This window comes from Caenorhabditis remanei, chromosome I, assembly GCF_010183535.1.
Source record: "Caenorhabditis remanei strain PX506 chromosome I, whole genome shotgun sequence".
Classification (NCBI taxonomy): domain Eukaryota; kingdom Metazoa; phylum Nematoda; class Chromadorea; order Rhabditida; family Rhabditidae; genus Caenorhabditis; species Caenorhabditis remanei.
The window spans coordinates 4,951,338-4,969,412 of NC_071328.1; the positions used below are offsets into that span (position 1 = coordinate 4,951,338).

The 18,075-nt window shown below is 36.8% G+C and overlaps 2 protein-coding genes across 2 annotated transcripts; both read left to right on the forward strand.

The window, feature by feature from the left end:
- Positions 1-3,174: 3,174 nt before the first annotated feature.
- On the forward strand, positions 3,175-9,566 carry GCK72_000809 (uncharacterized protein; the record flags this gene model as incomplete). Its single annotated transcript, XM_053722696.1, has 14 exons — positions 3,175-3,267; positions 3,318-3,397; positions 3,615-3,682; positions 3,743-3,993; positions 4,042-4,118; positions 4,419-4,577; positions 5,116-5,299; positions 6,142-6,461; positions 6,525-6,686; positions 7,494-7,698; positions 7,771-7,857; positions 8,008-8,025; positions 8,329-8,463; positions 9,528-9,566. The coding sequence occupies 14 exons, from the start codon at positions 3,175-3,177 to the stop codon at positions 9,564-9,566; spliced, it is 1,878 nt and encodes a 625-aa protein (XP_053591341.1).
- A 544-nt stretch (positions 9,567-10,110) lies between these two features.
- GCK72_000810 (uncharacterized protein) lies at positions 10,111-17,696 on the forward strand (the record flags this gene model as incomplete). Its single annotated transcript, XM_053722697.1, has 15 exons — positions 10,111-10,149; positions 10,341-10,428; positions 11,297-11,418; positions 11,474-11,564; positions 11,664-11,903; positions 12,725-12,848; positions 13,196-13,375; positions 13,430-13,554; positions 14,386-14,535; positions 14,777-14,857; positions 14,921-15,116; positions 15,705-15,919; positions 15,970-16,346; positions 16,982-17,185; positions 17,502-17,696. 15 exons carry the CDS (start codon positions 10,111-10,113, stop codon positions 17,694-17,696), a joined length of 2,427 nt encoding a protein of 808 aa, XP_053591342.1.
- Between the last annotated feature and the right edge of the window lie 379 nt (positions 17,697-18,075).

Consider the following 18,075-nt stretch of genomic DNA (forward strand, 5'->3'; position numbering starts at 1 on the left):
GGAAAGGATGTTTTCCCGTAGACTTATAAAGAACCAAGAAGCCATTGAATCAAGTTTTGATTAGTTCAATGGAACACGAGCCGCCTTTTTCATATGAAAAGTCTAGAAAATGGAACCAGAAATCAAACAGTTGTGACGGAAAAAGAAGATGAATGACGGTGGAGGATCGGGAGGTCATGCCACTAATCGATTTGATCAACAAAATAAATATTGAGATTCTGAAGGCTACCAGTCGATTTCCATAAACATAAAGTATACGACAATTCTGGAAAATAGATTGACACGGAGTTCTAGAAACTGGGATACTGTAGCTACAGTAGTTCTGTCAATGAAGTTCGGAGGGTACTGTTCCCGGGCGGGACGCATCGTACTGTAACTCCAAAAGATTACTGACACTACTGTAATCTGGGGAACAAATGTATAGTATACTGTACCTGTTGAAATCCTACTGTAACTATGAAGAACAATTGTGGGGTTACTGTCAATACAGTAGCCTATCAGTGTAGCAGCCGTGCCCTGCAGTAACCTTGTAAACGAGTGTGGAGAAATGCCAAGTAATGAACAGTTCTAGGACTACTGTAGATACTGGATAAAGTAGTGCTACATTAGGATACAATAGTCCTAGATACAGTAGTCTTATAGTAAGATACAGTAGTCCTACAGTAGAAAGTTTGGGTTACTTTACTTTCTTCGATACTACTGTAGCTTCAATTTCTTTTTTCCTTCAAACCACAGCACCTTCAGTTTTGATACAGTAACTTAAGACGAATCTTTTGGGTTACTGTAACTACAGTAGGCCTACCGTAACCCTCACTTATCTACCTTCTAGACTAATTGTAAGACCTGCCAGGAACAAAAATTTCCATATTTTTCTGCTATTTTGTTTTTTTAGAAAAAAAAGTTTCTGTATTTTTTTCAATAGAATTATTCAGAACACATCGTTTTATTTCTATAGATGTGCTATTGTAAACTGAAAATCAGAACTTTTTGTGACCAGAAAATATTCCCTTCAGCCCAAATTCCTCCTCCCCCAGAACTCCCCAGACTCCGCCCACTTCCCACACATTGCATAGCAACGGGCGGAACCCGGGAAGTGTCGGTACACGCGGTGAATGACCACCAGGCGGTTTCAAGTCAAGTTTAGCTTTGCGCTGGGGCGATAACGTGACCAATGAGGCTTTGCCGAGGTGCGTTTATTGCTGGTTGAAAACTTTTCCCAATTGCCCGCGATGACCCCTGAAACATGGGTGTCATACGCAATTTTTGAACGCCTCAAGGAGGCAGAATGATGAGATTGTATAAATGAGAACCGGAAAAGGATTGTATAGCAAAGTAGCTATACAATACAGTGAGGAAACTTTTTTTTCAGATTTTCAACAACTTCACCGACGCCGCTGGACCACCCATCCATAATCCTCATTTCGCCCATTTTCCTAATCCATCCTTAACCTCCTTTTCCCACACACAGCTACGCTTCTTCTCCCCTCTCGTTCCTTGTTTCGATTCCATCTTTGTATAGCACCTTTCGAGAGAAAAATAACGGGAGAAAGCGAAGGATCGATCCGTTTTGGCGAAATCGATAAACACAACAATGTTCAAACAAATCCCGAAAAGCTCTGAGGGAGAGAGAGAGTTCACACAGAGAAGGGTGTATCTCCAAATCTTTGTTCTCTCTTTTTTCTATTTTTTCCTCTCTTGTTGCAACTTTTTTTTTGGTTTTTGAACCGAAATCTCGATTTGTGTCCGGATGGCCGTTTTTAGTTGTGTCTGTATGTATCGAAGTTTGTCCAGATGTCCGTAGAAGCCGAATTTTATCTATCTGTGTGTCTCAACATCCGGTTATCCACTTTTTGGTTATACTTAAGTTTTTTTCAGAAAAAAATAATTTTTTCAAATCAAAATTTGGAAAAAACCAGCCATGTCTGTCTGTGTACCCAGTAAGTCTGGATTTTCAGATTACTGAAACTTCTGATTTGTCTATTCATTTTTAGTGACTGTCTGTCGGTCTGTGTGGTCGAAATCCGGATGTCCACATGGATCTCTGATGTATTTTTGTGATAAAATTTAAGAAAAACATCGAGGTTTTTCGATTAAAAAGGTTTTTGGAAATTTTCGAAAAATTGAGTGGCATTTTAAAAAATTGAAACGAAATTTACACGGAAACTCATAGCTTTTGAGCAAACAATGTCAAAAAAACCTAACTTCCGACCCCACCCAAGTTTTGAAACTAGAAATTTTACAAGTTTTTAAAAAACAATTTTTTTTCATTTTCAGCTTCCGAAGTCGGAATTTGACTTTTTTGGAGAAAAATCAGAAAAACTGATATTTTTCTAAAAACTTGGATCAGAATTTTACATGTGTCTGATCTTTTGTAAACGATCTCCCACTTCTATACAAGAGAGCTCAGATTTCAAAATGTACAAAAGAGGAAATCGGAATCATGCGGACTGTGTTGCGCGTGCGCATAATACCTTCACCTCCTCCTTCTTCCCGTCTTCCTTCCAAAAGATTTTCTTATATTTGTTCGCGTTTTCTTCGTTTCGTTTTCCCTCCAACTCTCTCCGTCTCCACATCCCTCCCTTCACCACCATCGTAATCTGTCAGACAACACTCCTCGCATCGTGTGCTCTCTCGTCGCGCAACGCTTCTCTCTTCCCGTCTGCGTCTCCTACAGCAGCTAGTACTATCTCGCCTAGTCTGCCACTTACCAACAGACTCCGAATGCCTCTCGGAGGTCTCCCCAAATCACCTTGTTCTTCCGACTTGTTCTCTTTATCGAAACGTCTGGGAGGACTTTTCGAAATGAAATGGCCGCGCCGCCAACGTGTGCTAGTGGGGGGCTTCTCATTATTTTCATGGTGCCACTTTTATTGTTTTTTTATTGGGTGTCCGTGTGTCGCTATTATCGATAATTACACCTATTGATTTCTAATTTAAACCTAATTCCGAAAGCTAATTGCGAAAGCTACCTTGATTCTAAAAACAAAAATACTTTTATTTTCAAAAGAAACAAATAACTTTGACCGCCCGTAATTTGACCCCATCTCTTTTTACTAACTGACCACTCCCCGATTCTCTCAAATTACTTGTCTTCTTTCCCATTTCTCCGCCCCGAATGCTTCTTCACTTCTGATACAAAAATATTATTACTTTCTTATTCTTCTCACTGAAATCATGCTACCAAATCATCGAAGTCGTTCGCATCATCGTAATTTTCGAAAAAATAATAATAATATTCACTCACTTCTGAAAAATTCTATCGAAAAGGTCTTATCTTTCGCTTTTTCGTTACTGATTACTAAATATTTTTATTTCAGCGCTCGCACTCTTTGGGCGGAAGCAGCACCAGTCCGACAAGCTCTTTTTCGTCCACTGACGAATTCGAAGACAACAAAAAGTGAGTTTTTTTGCTTTCTTTTTGCTTTTTTTATGTTGAAAAATTTTTTTAATGGAAAAATGAATCATTTTGTTTTAAATTCAGAGAGAAAGAATATAAGAAAACTGTAAGCGCTTCGAGACCCTCTTGCAAATTTCGATATGTTCCTTTAAAGGTCTCGCAACGAAATTTATTATTATTTTTTATTCAATTTTAATTTTAAATTCCAATTTTTCAGCAAAAGACATGTATCGAACGCTGACATTGAACGAATAATCAACGATTTTATTGCGAATGGTATTTTAAGTGAGTTTTTATTCATTTTATTTGAAATTTCATATTAAAAAATCCAAAAAATCACTTCAGACATGAGCGGAAACGTCAACGGTAACGGATACAATCACAATCACTTTCCAACGGGAATTCCCATCTCGAGCTCGTCGAATTCCATTCAATCGCAGTCTCGAATGAATAATTTGAATGCGAATCGAGATTTATTGTCACCCGGGAATGACGTTATTGTCACGAGGACGACGTCTCCATCGTTTTATGCACCTGGAGTCCGAGATAATGTATTTCGAAAAGATGAACATGTGAGGATAATTGGTCCGACGACGGTGAGAAAAATATTTATTATTTTGTGATTTTTATTAATAAATATTCAGGATTCGGCGTGGTATCGAGCACGGAATGCAAATGGTGAGGAGGGATTGGTTCATGCGGATTGTGTTGTTAGAATCAAGTGAGTTTTTGAATTATTTGAACAGCTGGCGTGCCAGTGACGCGTACATATTATGAAATTTTTGTTAGAAAATTTCAGTCAATTTTAGACCGTTTTTCAGCCTTGAATTGACAAAAATAAATCGTTTTGAGTTTTAAATGTCAGTTTTAAAAATTGAAACAAAATTTTGAACGAAATTGGCTGTTCTGACGGGCAATTTGTCATTGATGCATCTATTTTCAGTCAAAATCGTCCAATTTCTCTCTTTTTTCTTAAAAAAAACCTGTTTTTTAAATTTAAAACTGTAACTTTTCATTCCAGCAGTCAATCGTACGATAACGGAATTGTCCGGATGCGAGCGAGTGGTTGTGATATTGGAGCAGCTGCGTCGACAGCTTCAAGCACGTCTTCTCATCACTCGATTGTTGCAAATAATCAACCATGGTTTCATTCGAATATCAGCAGAGAGCACGCTGAAAAGTAAGGGATTTTTGGTAATTTTAATTCACTAAAAGCTGTTTTCGGGTTTTTCTTTCCAAAATTGGTACTTTTTGTGCAAATCTGTTAAAAATTAACCGGATATGAATCAAATATGATTTTTTTTCCGAGAGGATTTTGGTTTTCCTTGAAATTTTTGCATGAATCGATTCAGATTTTCATGGAAAAGTCAATTTTCTCAAGTGAAGATGTGAAAATCAGCCAGCTTCAAAAAAAAAAATCCAAATTTTTTCAATTTTTCATCGAAAATGTGACCATTTTTGAATGATAGTCGAAAAGTTGACTTTTTAGCGAAAAAAATTAAAAAATTTTAATTTTAACTTTGCCGCCAAAACACCCGGGCCGGGCCGGGCTGGGCGTTGATTTCATTGATAAAGCCCGGCCCGGTCCGGGCCTTGACAAGTATGAATTTTTCCATAAAATGAGAAATTTCTGTCTCATTTGCTGTATCTTTAAGAGAAAACACTCAATTTTCAGACAAGCTTCCATAGATTTTCCAACTTTATAACTGAATTTCCAGACTGCTACGTGGCAAACCCGATGGCACATTTCTCGTCCGTGAATCCACCAACTTCCCCGGCGACTACACACTATGCATGGCGTATCACGGGAAGGTTGAGCACTATCGTACTTATCAAATGTCCGGCGGACAGCTGACGTGCGACAAGGAAGAGTATTTCTTGAATTTGACACAGTTGGTTTCGGTGAGTCACGTTTGGATATTTTTATGTGCGAGGAGAGAGAAAACGGATCGTAAACCGGTATTATTAGATTGAGAGGGTAGATAAGAAAGTTATCAAATTATATGTTCGTGTCGCGACGTTCTTGTTGTGTTGCTATCTGGAGAAGACGGGAAGCGAATTGAGAAGAGAAGTAGCGATAAAAAATTAATTCTAACTTAAGAAGATTTTAGAGAGAGGAATTTTGGGAATTTTCGATAATGGGAGAGGAAGGGAAGGAATTATTCAGACGAAAATTTGATTAGATTTTAGGGAAACATGGAAATAGGGGGTCATTAGTATGTAAGTATTGAGAAATTGGGCGTTTATTCATTCAGAATTACAAATTTTAAGTTTTCAAGGGTATTCGAGAGCCGTAGCCGAGCCCGGCCCTCGGTCCGTTTTGAAAAAATTTTGAAAATTCGAATTTTTTGGAATTTTTTTGGAAGAAGTACAGTTTTATACAAAAATTTAAAATTGAATCAAATGCTGGATATGTATGATGAATAAAGCACTTTACTTTAAATTTTCGAAAATTTTCAAAATATTTTGTTAAAAAATGAGAACCCACTTTTGAATCCGGGCCGGTCTTTTCTTACACATTTTGAATTTTGAAGGTTTTAGAAACAAAAAATGCGCCTTGCTTCAATTTTCAGCTCGAAAACTACTTGAAAATTACTGTATTATATCATTTTAGAATAATATTTTGCTATTTTTTGCCCCAGAATCATACTTCTTAGGGAGTGAATACTTCATTTTATGCATTCAACATTGAGAACAAACCCTATAAAATCTGAAAAAATTCTAAATTCCCTTCTTTATTCCAGCACTACAAACGAGACGCAGACGGTCTGTGTCATCGACTAGTCACTCCAATTATTTGTGAAACTGCGACGTTCTCTTCGAATGGATCGTCTTCTTATGGATCCTCATCAACAGTTGATTTAGAGGATAGAACATCAGTATTCAGACATGCTGGACTGGTGATTCCTTCGAATGATATTGATGTTGGAGACACAATTGGACACGGAGAGTTTGGAGATGTACGATTGGGAACGTATAAAGGAAGGAAAGTTGCATTGAAAGTATCGAAACGACATGGAAATGGAATGTTGGATTCATTGTTAGATGAGGCCAAGTTCATGGTGTAAGTTATTTTAGCAACTGCGCTCTACCGAAATTCAGAGAAATGAAAGAAATTCCTTTGCAGAGGCCTATCTCATCCGAATCTGGTGACACTTGTTGGTGTGGTGCTCGATGATGTGAATGTCTATATGATAACTGAATATATGGCAAATGGAAATCTGATAGATTTGCTGAGATCTCGAGGAAGGCATGCGTTGGAAAGGAGGCAGTTGATGATGTTTGCTATGTGAGTTATTTGAGGATTTTGTTATTTTTTGTGCTGAAAAAATTTTTAAGGAGATTGAAGTAAATTTCTCTAATATTTGAAAAAATTCTTGAAAGCACACAATTTTGATCTTGGAAGATAAGGTTTTTGAGATAATTATCATCAATAATCTCATAGTTTTGTTCTAAATAAACTGAAAATGCAAGTCTTTATTATTTTGACTATTTTCTATCAAAAAATTACATTTTCGCCAAATTTTCAATACGAAAACACCAATTTAACATTCATCAAACGGAATTCATGAATTTTTCAAATTTTCAAATAAAATCTTCAATTTTTCATTAAATTTAGATGAAAGCTCTTCAAAAAGTCTGAAGATTTTCTAAAAATAATTAAATAATTTTTTTTTATTAAAAAAAAAATCGAACGTTTTCACTGTTTAGCACGGCACACTTCTTACCACCGCGCTCTACCGAAACCGAAGAAAATTGTGTGCGAAATTGAGAGACGCAGAGAAAAAAGGCATTTTTCAAGAGTATTTCGGTGGAGCGCAGTTGTAAGAACTGTGCCGGGGTAATAAGTAACGGTCACAAAAGATGGATAAAAAAATTGCATTAGAACGCGATTTCTTGAATGTTCGTCACACAAAATTCCAGAAAACTACTGAAGGATCACAAAAATATTTTGAAATCTGTAATGTCAATTGATAAATTGTCGATGGAGCGAATTTCGAGTAATTCTACAGTACTTTTTACTAAAAACTTTCCAAAAAAGCACCAAATTTCTTTAAAAGTCCTCAAAAATCAATAAATTTCCCCCATTTTTCAGTGACATTTGCCAAGGAATGTGTTATCTCGAATCAAAACAAATCGTCCATCGTGATCTGGCCGCTCGAAACGTGCTGCTCGATGAGGATTTAGTGGCGAAAGTTTCGGATTTCGGGTTGGCGAAGAAAGCGAACAGTCAGTCACATGACTCGGCGTCAGGAAAATTCCCAATCAAATGGACGGCTCCGGAAGCGTTAAGGCATAGTGTAAGTACAAGAATTTTAGGGATTTTGACTCTGTTTCGGCTGAAATTTACATCAAAAATCCTAATTTTTCAGCAATTCACCACAAAATCCGACGTCTGGTCATTCGGTATTCTTCTCTGGGAAATTTTCTCGTTTGGACGGGTACCGTATCCTCGAATCGTGAGTTATTTCAGTCCTTTTCCTTTTGAAAATGGTCCCGCCCATTATGCTCGTAATCTCATCCTTCTAGTCTCATTTATTCTGGGTTACTGTACTCTTTTCGTGGGATTTCTCTCCGCCTGTCCCTCTTTGCATTTCATGATTTTTCAGGGTGCCGATGGTCGTTCGGTATGTGTATTCGTTATTTGAATTCTCGAAACCCACTTCTATATGACTATCTTTACCCCCATTTTCTCTGCAAATGCGCTCTATCGAAATTAGAGTTCGAGCGCGTTTGCATCATCAAAAGCACGTGTGTTTTCTATTTCCCGTGTGATCTTCACTCTTCTATCATCCCCCAAACAGATCCCCTTATTCTCAGTTTTTGACATTTCTTTTCTCTTTCTCTCCAACCCAAACTCATTTTTTCATCAATTCAAAAACTCACAACACCAAGAATTGCTCGAAAATCTCAATTTCCGTTAATTTCAGCCAATCCAAGACGTTGTGAGGTATATCGAGAAGGGATATCGAATGGAGGCGCCCGAAGGATGTCCGCCTGAAGTTTTCCGAGTTATGAATGAGACATGGGCTTTGCAAGCACAGGATAGGCCTTCGTTTGGACAGGTAAAGCTTTTGAAAATTGGAAGAAAATATAGTTTAACCAGAAAAGAAGGCTCTTGTTTAGTATCAGTAGAACTCGTTTTTCTGGATATTTGAAGTTAGAATTCTTTCTATTACCATTTTAGCACGGCACGCTTCTTATAACCTCGCTCTACCGAAACCGAAGAAAATTGTGTCCGAAAGTGAGGGACTCAGAGAAAAAGAGACATTTCTCAAGGGCATTTCGGTAGAGCGCAGTTGTAGGACCGAGCTAATAAAACATGTGCTGTAACTTTCTCAAGATTTAGAAACAAATGTTTAAATAGATCACTAGGATTTGCAAATTTCGTCAGTCTTCAACGAATCCTGAGCAATTTTTATTTCGATTTCCATATCAAAATACAGAGAAAATGCTCCATTCCAGCTCATTTTCTTCTCAGATTTTCCCAAATGTTCTATCTGTTTTTGGATAGTTTTCCTCGTATTTTAGAAAAAATTCACAAACATTTTCTAAAATCTACTGAAAAATTGATTCTAGGAGTTTTCATGTTTGAAATCTGTATTTTTTCTGCTGGAAATCTTCTAGCTAACAGTTTTTTGAATTCAAAATCTGTCATTTTCATTATTTTGCCAAAGATTTCGATTGGTTTTGGCTGAAACTACACAAAAAATACGTTATCTGAATTTTTCACTTCCTACAATTCAAACTTGTCAAATACTTTTTTAAACATTTTACATTGGAAAATCTAATTTCTTGATGCATAAACAACTTTTGATTGAATTATGATATTTTGTCAAAAATTCGACATTTTCGGAAAAATTCAAATTTTAGTTGAACTTTTTTTTGAATTTCAACCTCGGGCCGTGACATTTGTGCAAAAATCAGCCATTTCAGTCATATTTAGTCCAAACTTTCCCTCTGAAAGTACACACCTGAACAGAAACCAAACAAAAATCAGATGAAAAGTGATGACACATTGTGTCCTTTTCTCTCTGTCTCTCTCTCTCTCTCTCTACAATATTCAGCTGTCTAAACAGATATACCTCACCTCTCCCTATGATCCATTTCCTCACTATACTCATTTCAGGTTCTCCAAAAATTGACAGCAATACGGAATGCAGTATGACGAAATCACTCCCCATCCACCGAGAAGAAAATACAAAAATCCACAAAATTCTAGTCCATTTTTATATATTTTTCAATCGATTTTCTGTTTTCTATCCACCTGTTTTCATCGTTGAATTTGTCATATTTTTATATTCTTTTAATAATTTTTTCATTGCAAACTTTTCTAGGAATCAAAAAAAGAAGGTATATACATAAAACTCCCCAATTCTAAACGGTTCTTCCCATCCAGAAATTCTATTTTTCCCCGCATTTTCCCTCAATTTTTATCAATTTTCACTTTTTTAAACGAACAATGCTCAATTCTTTCCCCTCCTCTTCTCAAAAAAATCGCCTATGTTTTCTGACAATTTGTAATATTTTTATATGCATAATAATTACTCGATGTGCTTCAAAATCGATGATAAATTATGAAATAAATCGAATTTATTTTGAGTTTCAGACGGAAATTGTGTGTGTTTGTAGTCACTTTTTACCGGAATTTTTCAGATTTTTTTCGATTTTCGAAGAGAGAATTAAAGAAATAAATATTTGAAGATGTGCTAATGTCGAGTTTCACAAGTTTCGTGGATTATGTCGAAAAGGTAATTTTTTAAATTAACTTAAAGAGTCTCGTAAATCTACACATTACCCCGTAAATCGACACCAAAAATTTCTGTCATGCAAAAAAAATTAATTTTACTGTTTTTTCGTAATTTTTTCTGCCGAAAAATGAGAAAATTAACATTTTTGCAGTATTAAAAGCTCTTAAACTTTTTAAATTGAAAATTTCCAGCCTCACGTAGCCGCCACAAACCAAATTCCAGTGGCGTCAACGTCAGAATGCGGCGCCGTCGAAAAAAATACGATTGAATTGTTAATGAGTGAGTTTTTGAAGAAGAATATTAGTATTTAAACATAAGATTTTTGCGAAAAACTGGGTTTTTCGCTAAAAATTATACTTTTCAGGTCAATTTTCTGTTGATTTTCAAAAAAAAATTCGAAAACACCGGAATTTTCTTTTGAAGAAACTTAGGAAAAATAACAAAAAATGACAGATTTTCGGACAAAAATCTAATGCTGCGTCCAAAGTAACTTTTCCGCGGAAAATCCGCGCGGAAAAGGTGTCCAAAGTAGCCATTTCTTTTCCGCGTTTTCCTCTGCGCCTTTAAGCTAATCGCGGCGAGACCAGCTCATTTTTTAGGAGGGAAAGTTAAATTTTCGAAATTAAAATTTTTTTTTGAATTCCCTCCAAAAAAGTGAGCTGGTCTCACCGCGATTAGCTTAAAGGCGCAGAGGAAAACGCGGAAAAGAAATGGCTACTTTGGACACTTTTTCCGCGCGGATTTTCCGCGAAAAAGTTACTTTGGACGCAGCATAAAGAAATGCATCCAATTTTTCGTAATTTCTTACTATTAGTGTATTGAAGTTTGTGATTTGAATACTGAGAAATTCTCTAAAAACCGTCAAAAACGGCTTTCTGAGACGGAAAATAGGCTCCGCCCACTTTTTTGGTCATTTTTGGCTAAGCCCCGCCCACTTTTTGTCATTTTTTGGGCAAATTCCGCCCACCTTTGGTGAAAAACTATGAGTAGCTCCGCCCACTTTCAGCAAATCCGAAATTTGTATTGAGAAAGGTGGGCGGGATCTTTGTGAGCGTTTTTTGTGAATTCTCTAAATTTCTCTAAAAACCAATATTGAAAAATTCTCAAAAAAACCTCCAATTCCATCAAAAAATCTCCAAATTTCTAGACGAAATCGTGAGTTCCTCGTGCGATGACGTGTCTTTCTCAATGCAATTCGGTGAATCAGAACAGGGACAAGTGATATGTACAAAGGTTCGACTCAGATTTATTCCGATTGTTTCGAAAGAGGTGAGTAACAAGCTCCGCCCACTCGACTCCGCCCCCTAACCGATCAAATTTTCAGCGAGATGTTCCTCAACGATCCAAGTTTTTCGACGATTTCTACGATGTTCCTCTCACTGCGATCGCCAAAATTGAAGTGGCGATGGTGAAAGGTAAATGGTACTTTTAGCAATTGCGCTGTATTGAAATAATGTTCAATAGAGCGCATTTTCTACCTTCTTTTCCCCCCGATTATACCCAATTTTTTACAGGAAGCAACAAGGGGAAACCGGATAAATTCCACCGAATAGAGTACAATTTGTCGAGTATGGAAACGGTATCGGTGATTCGATTAATACTAAAAGATATGAGAGTTGTGACTATCGATTTGCGGCGATCTCAAAATGGAACTCATCTCGCAAATCAGATTTTATTCTTCTCCAAAAGTGGACCCATCGAGAAGATGACTCAAGTTGGAGCCGCGATGGAAGACCGGGGACAGAAGGCGAAAAGTATGAGAATTTAGAGAAGATTTGAATGGAAATTCTATGAAAATTGGAGGGATTTTTATTGTTTTTTGTTGTTTTTGTATTAAAAGAATTGTAGTCGTCATCAGCAAATTGTGAGGATTTTGGTAATCTGAAAATATATTTAAAGTTTAGTTATGCACATTCCTAGTATTCAAAAACTCTGAAAATATACCCAAACGCGAAATTTCAGTCCGAATAATGCTCAAAATTCCAAAATGGTCGGTGGTGGCCGAACTACTCTAAAAACATTATTAACGAAATATTTTCGAATAGTTTTCGAAAAAAAACCGTTCAAAAACTTTTGGAAATTTCTCCTGAAATTATCAAAAATCAAGTGACAAAAATAGTATTTTTCGATTTTTTCTGGAATTTTTCCCAATTTTGTCCTCAAAAGCATGTTTCGTTTGGAGTCTTTCCTTAAAATACTTACAGTTTGCATACAAATTGAAGATTTTGCCTCCGAAAAACTCATTTTTTCAGACAGTTTTCTTGAATGTTTTTTTCGAATTTTTCGGTTCATTCGGTCAAAAGTTTGAAAATTTATCAAAAATTTGAGAAAAATTCCCGTAGAAAACTCAAAAGAAAAGTTCGGCCAACATTGGCCACTTCTGGAATTTTTCTGGGTTTTAGAGATCAAACTTTGAATTTCGGATGTATTTCAGTGATTTTCGAATTTTATTTTATTTTTTGAAACATTTTCCCAGATTTCCGGAATCCCTCTTAAATTTTCCTCTCCAAAAGATTGTAATTTGAATTTTTTACCTCTTAATCTAATAAATAAACCCAAAACTAATAATTTCCAGTCCCCTACAACGGCTACGACGCGTGGCATGCTGAACTCCAAAGATGCCAACAGAAAACAGATTCATCGTCGAATTGGAATATTCTGGCACTCCATAAGGAAGGATTCAATTATGCGGCTCAAGGGTAAAATGAGAAAGATAGAGGAAAATTTAAAAATATTTCTAATGCGGGATGGTTTTGAAGCGGAACTGAATCGAGATCGGTTGAGATCGGCTAACTAACATTGAGATCAAGTCATGACTACCGTTTTAAATAATTTTTTTTAATTTACACTTATTTTGTAGATCAAACCTAGTTCTCCATTTTTGTAGTTGACAACTTTTCGATAGCTCCGCCCACTTTTGAGATATGCGCCTTTAAAGTTGGAAATTTGCAATAATTGAAGAAAAAGTAATTTTTACCGACAAAATGTGATTTTTACAGCAAAATAATTTCTTCTCAGCAGGCTGACCTCATCACTCAATTTCCAGATATCCAATGTACGTGGTGGTCTCCAATTTCTTGGCTCGAAATGACATTGAACGACAACTTCAACACTACAAACAAGGCCGATTTCCGATTTGGGTTTGGTCTAGAGCAAATGGAAATTCGTCGCTTTTTATTTCGGCGGATCACGAGAATAATGTGGCGACGCCTGAAATTTCGGCAAAGTAATTGGAAATAAAGAATTTCCTAACTATTTGTTTAAAAAATGTGAATTTCAGAGTACAAGAAAGCATTTCGAGGTGTCATTTAGAGAAAGAGAAACCGCATATCATTAAATTGGACTCGGAATTTGTATCGAATGTTGGGAAGGCTTTTGATAATTTGCTGAATTTATGTGCGATTGGTAAGGATGATATTTGGCGGAAATTTTCAAAAACATTCAAAATTTTCAGAAGAATTTCAACAAATAGCTGAAATTCGAAAATGTTCAAAAGGGTTTTTTTTTAGAAATAGTAGAAATTCGAAAATTTCAATCAAAAATAGTCGAAAATGTCAATTCTGAGTATTTTTCGATCACAACTAGTTGAAAATGTCGCTTTTAATTACTTTTGTACCCCCGTTTTAACCGCCGTTTTCTAATTTAAAATGTCTGAAATAGGACTGTAAACGTCCTGTTAAATTTAGATGTTTTTATCAAAAATCTCGTTTTCAATCCCAGGAACCGACTTCCATTAATACTGAAAAGGAAGAGGATCATAGGGATCAATATGAATGTCCCAGTGACAAAACTACCATTCCCACCGTATTCCCCTCATCAAATCATCCCACGGACCCACTTCCCACGGCCAATTGCGGTCTTTTGACCCAGTTTCCCATTTTTCAGAATATCTGCCCCGGTGGCCGAGCGGTCAAAGGCGTGAGACTTATGATCTCATTGGTGAAAACCAATCGCGGGTTCGAATCCCGCCCGGGGCAATAACTTTTTTTTACTTTTTCAAATTGATTTTTCGGTGGAAGAAAGAGTTTCTCTGGTTGTTTTTCAGTATATTTAGATGAAATTCACTAGATTTATTTGTAAATTCACCAATTTTGACTGAAAAATGCTAGCAATTGGTTTATGATGCACTTTTTCAGTGTTTTGAACTGAAATTGGTCAATTTGTGGAAAATTAGCGTTTGGCAAATTGTAACTATTCAGATAGTTCTATTTCCTAATCAAAATTCAATTATTCCAGATTCCTATGAGCAATACGTGTCAAGACAGAGTAATTGGAATACGAAAGTTCACCGAACCGGATGGTTACATCTCGTCAAATCGTGTCTTCAAATCACTTATGAGACGGTTCGATGGGTTGTCGATAGGGATCGATCGGTGATTTTGCAAGGTTTGTTGTCATGGGGTAAAGATAATTTTAGATTTTTTGGAGCCATTTCTCACACCAAAAATCAAAATTTTAACCCAGCTATTAGATCAGCACAGTTCTTACAACCGCGCTCTACCGCAACCAAAAAAAATTGTATTCGAATGGAGAGGCTCTGAGAAAAAGAGACATTTTCTCAATATGATTTTGGTGGAGCGCAGTTGTAAGAACTGTGCCAAGCTAATAAACAAAATGAAAATTTCAGAAGAAGAAGGAAAAGATCTTTCGATCGTCGTTGCGTCTCTCACTCAAATTTGTTGTGATCCATTCTACAGAACCACTACAGGTAAGACACTGCGCCCTGTCTTTGCAAAAATGGGCGGAGCTTTCTCACCTCATCATATTCCAGGTCTCCAACAACTTATCGAAAAGATGTGGATCGCTCTCGGCCATCCATTTGGCGAACGACTTCTCGGAAGAGATGACGACACGTCTCGACGTGGAAAAGCACAGACGAAGACGCCGTCTTCGAAGACAGATGTGATGCCGACGTGGCTTCTTTTCTTGGATTGTATTGCACAATTACACAGAATTTATACATTTGAGTGAGTAGTTGTTGGAATGATGTGTTTTAATCGCATCATCTCTATCATACCAGTCTTCCATTATGCTCCGCCCACTTCAATTATGCTCCGCCAACTTCAGCATTCTTTTTCACTATCAATTCAAAATTTGCTGTCCAAAATCTCTCTACTGTACGATTTCCTCAGGCTCCGCCCACTTTAGATATCTTCCCGCTTACTTTTTTCAAGAAAAATACGATTTTGGACAATGTTATTTCGAATTTCCGTTAGACTCCGCCCATTTTTAATTATTGTAGAATTCTGAACAGCTCGTTTTTCTTGGAGTTTCGGTTAAATCGATATATTCGAAACCGCAAAAAGGGGCGTGGCTGGCCAAACCCCGCCTTTAAAAGAAGTCTATAACTGTTCGAATAGAAAAATAACATTAATTAGGCCCCGCCCACTTTCTGCAATACTGCCGCATATTCTTCTGACTCAAACTTTTTACCAGATACTAATTTAATACAATTTTCAAAAAATCTCTTTTTGCAACAGTAAAAACTCTAATTTCAGCCTGAAATTGGCTGTTGTTTTTCCTTAAATGTCATAGTATTCTTCCCCGTTTTCCAGATTCACCTTCTCCCCTCACGTTCTGATTTCCCTTTGGGATCTCTCACTGACCGGAATGGTTCCATCGATGACATGTAACAATTTGGAAGAGCAACTCGTTGCAAGAGTTGGTGGAGGACCATTTCCACTGGATCGATATTATGAAAAGAGTTATTCGAAAATGTTCGGAAATATCTGGCATGATTCGGTTCTTTTCATGGAATCCATTAAGAAAAGTAAGGGATTTTCAGAGGGAAAACTCTTTATAAATCTCTCTTGTTTCCAGACCAACCAGTGTCCCCTCACTCAAAATTTCTTCAATGTGAATTCATTCGACCGCCGACTGCATTCTGTGATATTCACCTGTGGTCAGAGTGTTATCTTCGATGGATTCTCCCAGCGAACGGTCGGAATTCAGGAAAACTGTCGGATGAGTTGGCACTCGATGAGAAAATGATTGAATTGGCGAAGAAATGGAAAAGTTCGGAATGGAGGAGACATGTCGAGTTGCCAGACGAATACTCATCTGCTTATCCCTACTCGATTCCGGAGATTTCGAGACCGATTATTGATTTGAATGATTCGGAAATCAACGGAAGAAATGATGATTTCGATTCGATCTCGTTCAATTCGACGTTCAATTCGATGTCATTCGCGAATACGGTAATTAGATGATTGAAAGAATTAGGGTTAGATCAAAATTGTCCAAAAATTGTTAGATAATTTCTATTTTTCACTGAAAATTTCGAAATTTTGATTTTACAGAAAGATTTGTTTACCTAAAAACACTCGAAAATGGTACGACCGATTTCGATTTTCCCTGTTTTTTCAACGCTTTTCTGAGTTTTTTATTTAAAAAAAAATGACATAAGTCTGAAATTTCGAATCGGGGTGCAAATTCAAGTAAATTGTCTTCAAATTTTAAAGAAAATTGCAGTTTTCAACAAAAAGGTTCATATTTTCATTGCAAATTCAGTTAGTTGGCACCGCGACACTTCAGGTTTCAGAATTTTGTAATATTTCGGATGGAGGAATATTCTTTTTGTTGCGAAGTGTTGTAGCTCTAGTTTTGGAGGAATTCTTCTCACCACAAATTTCGAAAAAGTTGAATTCTTTTGGGACTTATAATCCTGATTCAACTATGGCTTTCAGATTCTGAAAATACCTTTTTTCTCGCTGAATTTCGGCCGAATATATCACGTTCCCATCAGATATTCTAAATACTTTTTCAATTCTGATATTTTAATTTTTTGTTCATTCTCATCCAATATCCCCCTCACAAACTCAACCATTTTCAGCCGGTCCATAACAACACCACAACCGAATCGATATTCGACCAATCGACACTCGAAAAACGAAATAGAAGAATAGCCGCCACCATTGGATCAGAATCTCCAGTTATCTCAATGCGACCAAAAGAACAAATCGTCGGATTCTCGAAATACGCATTCGATGAGACACGCCCTCATTCCAGAACTATTGAGACACCGATTTTAGAGAATGTAGGCGTTGAAATCCTATATTAGCTCAGCACAGTTCTTACAACTGCGCTCTACCGCAAACGAGAGAGTATCGGCGAGAGACGCAGAGTTTTTTCTCACGCCGACACAGATGTTCACAGTTTTTCACCTATTTTCGCTACTTTTAAATTTTTTTGTAAATTATTATGAAAAACAGCGAAAAAAGGTCAAAAACGGTGAAAATCTGAGTCGGCGCGAGAAAAAACTGCGTCTCTCGCCGATCTCTCGTTTGCCGTAGAGCGCGGTTGTAAGAGAAGGTGGGATGCTAATACATTTGAAAAAAATCCAAAATTTCCAGTCCTCCACCACTTTCGAAACTCCGTACCGCCCAACACCTGCTCGTCGAAGTAACACTGTCCGCGGAGACGATCGACCCATTCCACCGCCTCGTCCAGTCGGATTGACTCCAATACGACCGGAAGCGATTCTTCGTGTCCATATAGACCGTCATAGTGATGATACTAGTCCGACGTCTCGTGTTACTCGATTTTAACTGTTTTTTCTCCTTTTTTTGAAATACAAATAGAATTTCCCTATTCACAGTTATATCAAATTTTACACTTGCCCCCTGCCGCTTTTTTGTTTTTTCTTTTCGAATTTTTTTGCTCTACGCTTAAAATATTTCACTTATTATATCTACTTCGCGCCCGGTTAAACAATTTCATTTATTTTTATTGTTTCTCCTTGAATTTCTCGATTTTTTTTCCTACTAGTCGATGATTTTTTTCTGATGCATAATGCTTTTTTTAGCCAAACATCTTTCAACATACTTCCGTTTTTTGTGATAACCCATTTTTCAGAGTTGTGATAAAATTTATTGTAAATTTCTATTAAAAATTATACTTGTTCTCTATATTTCGTTGAATTCTAGT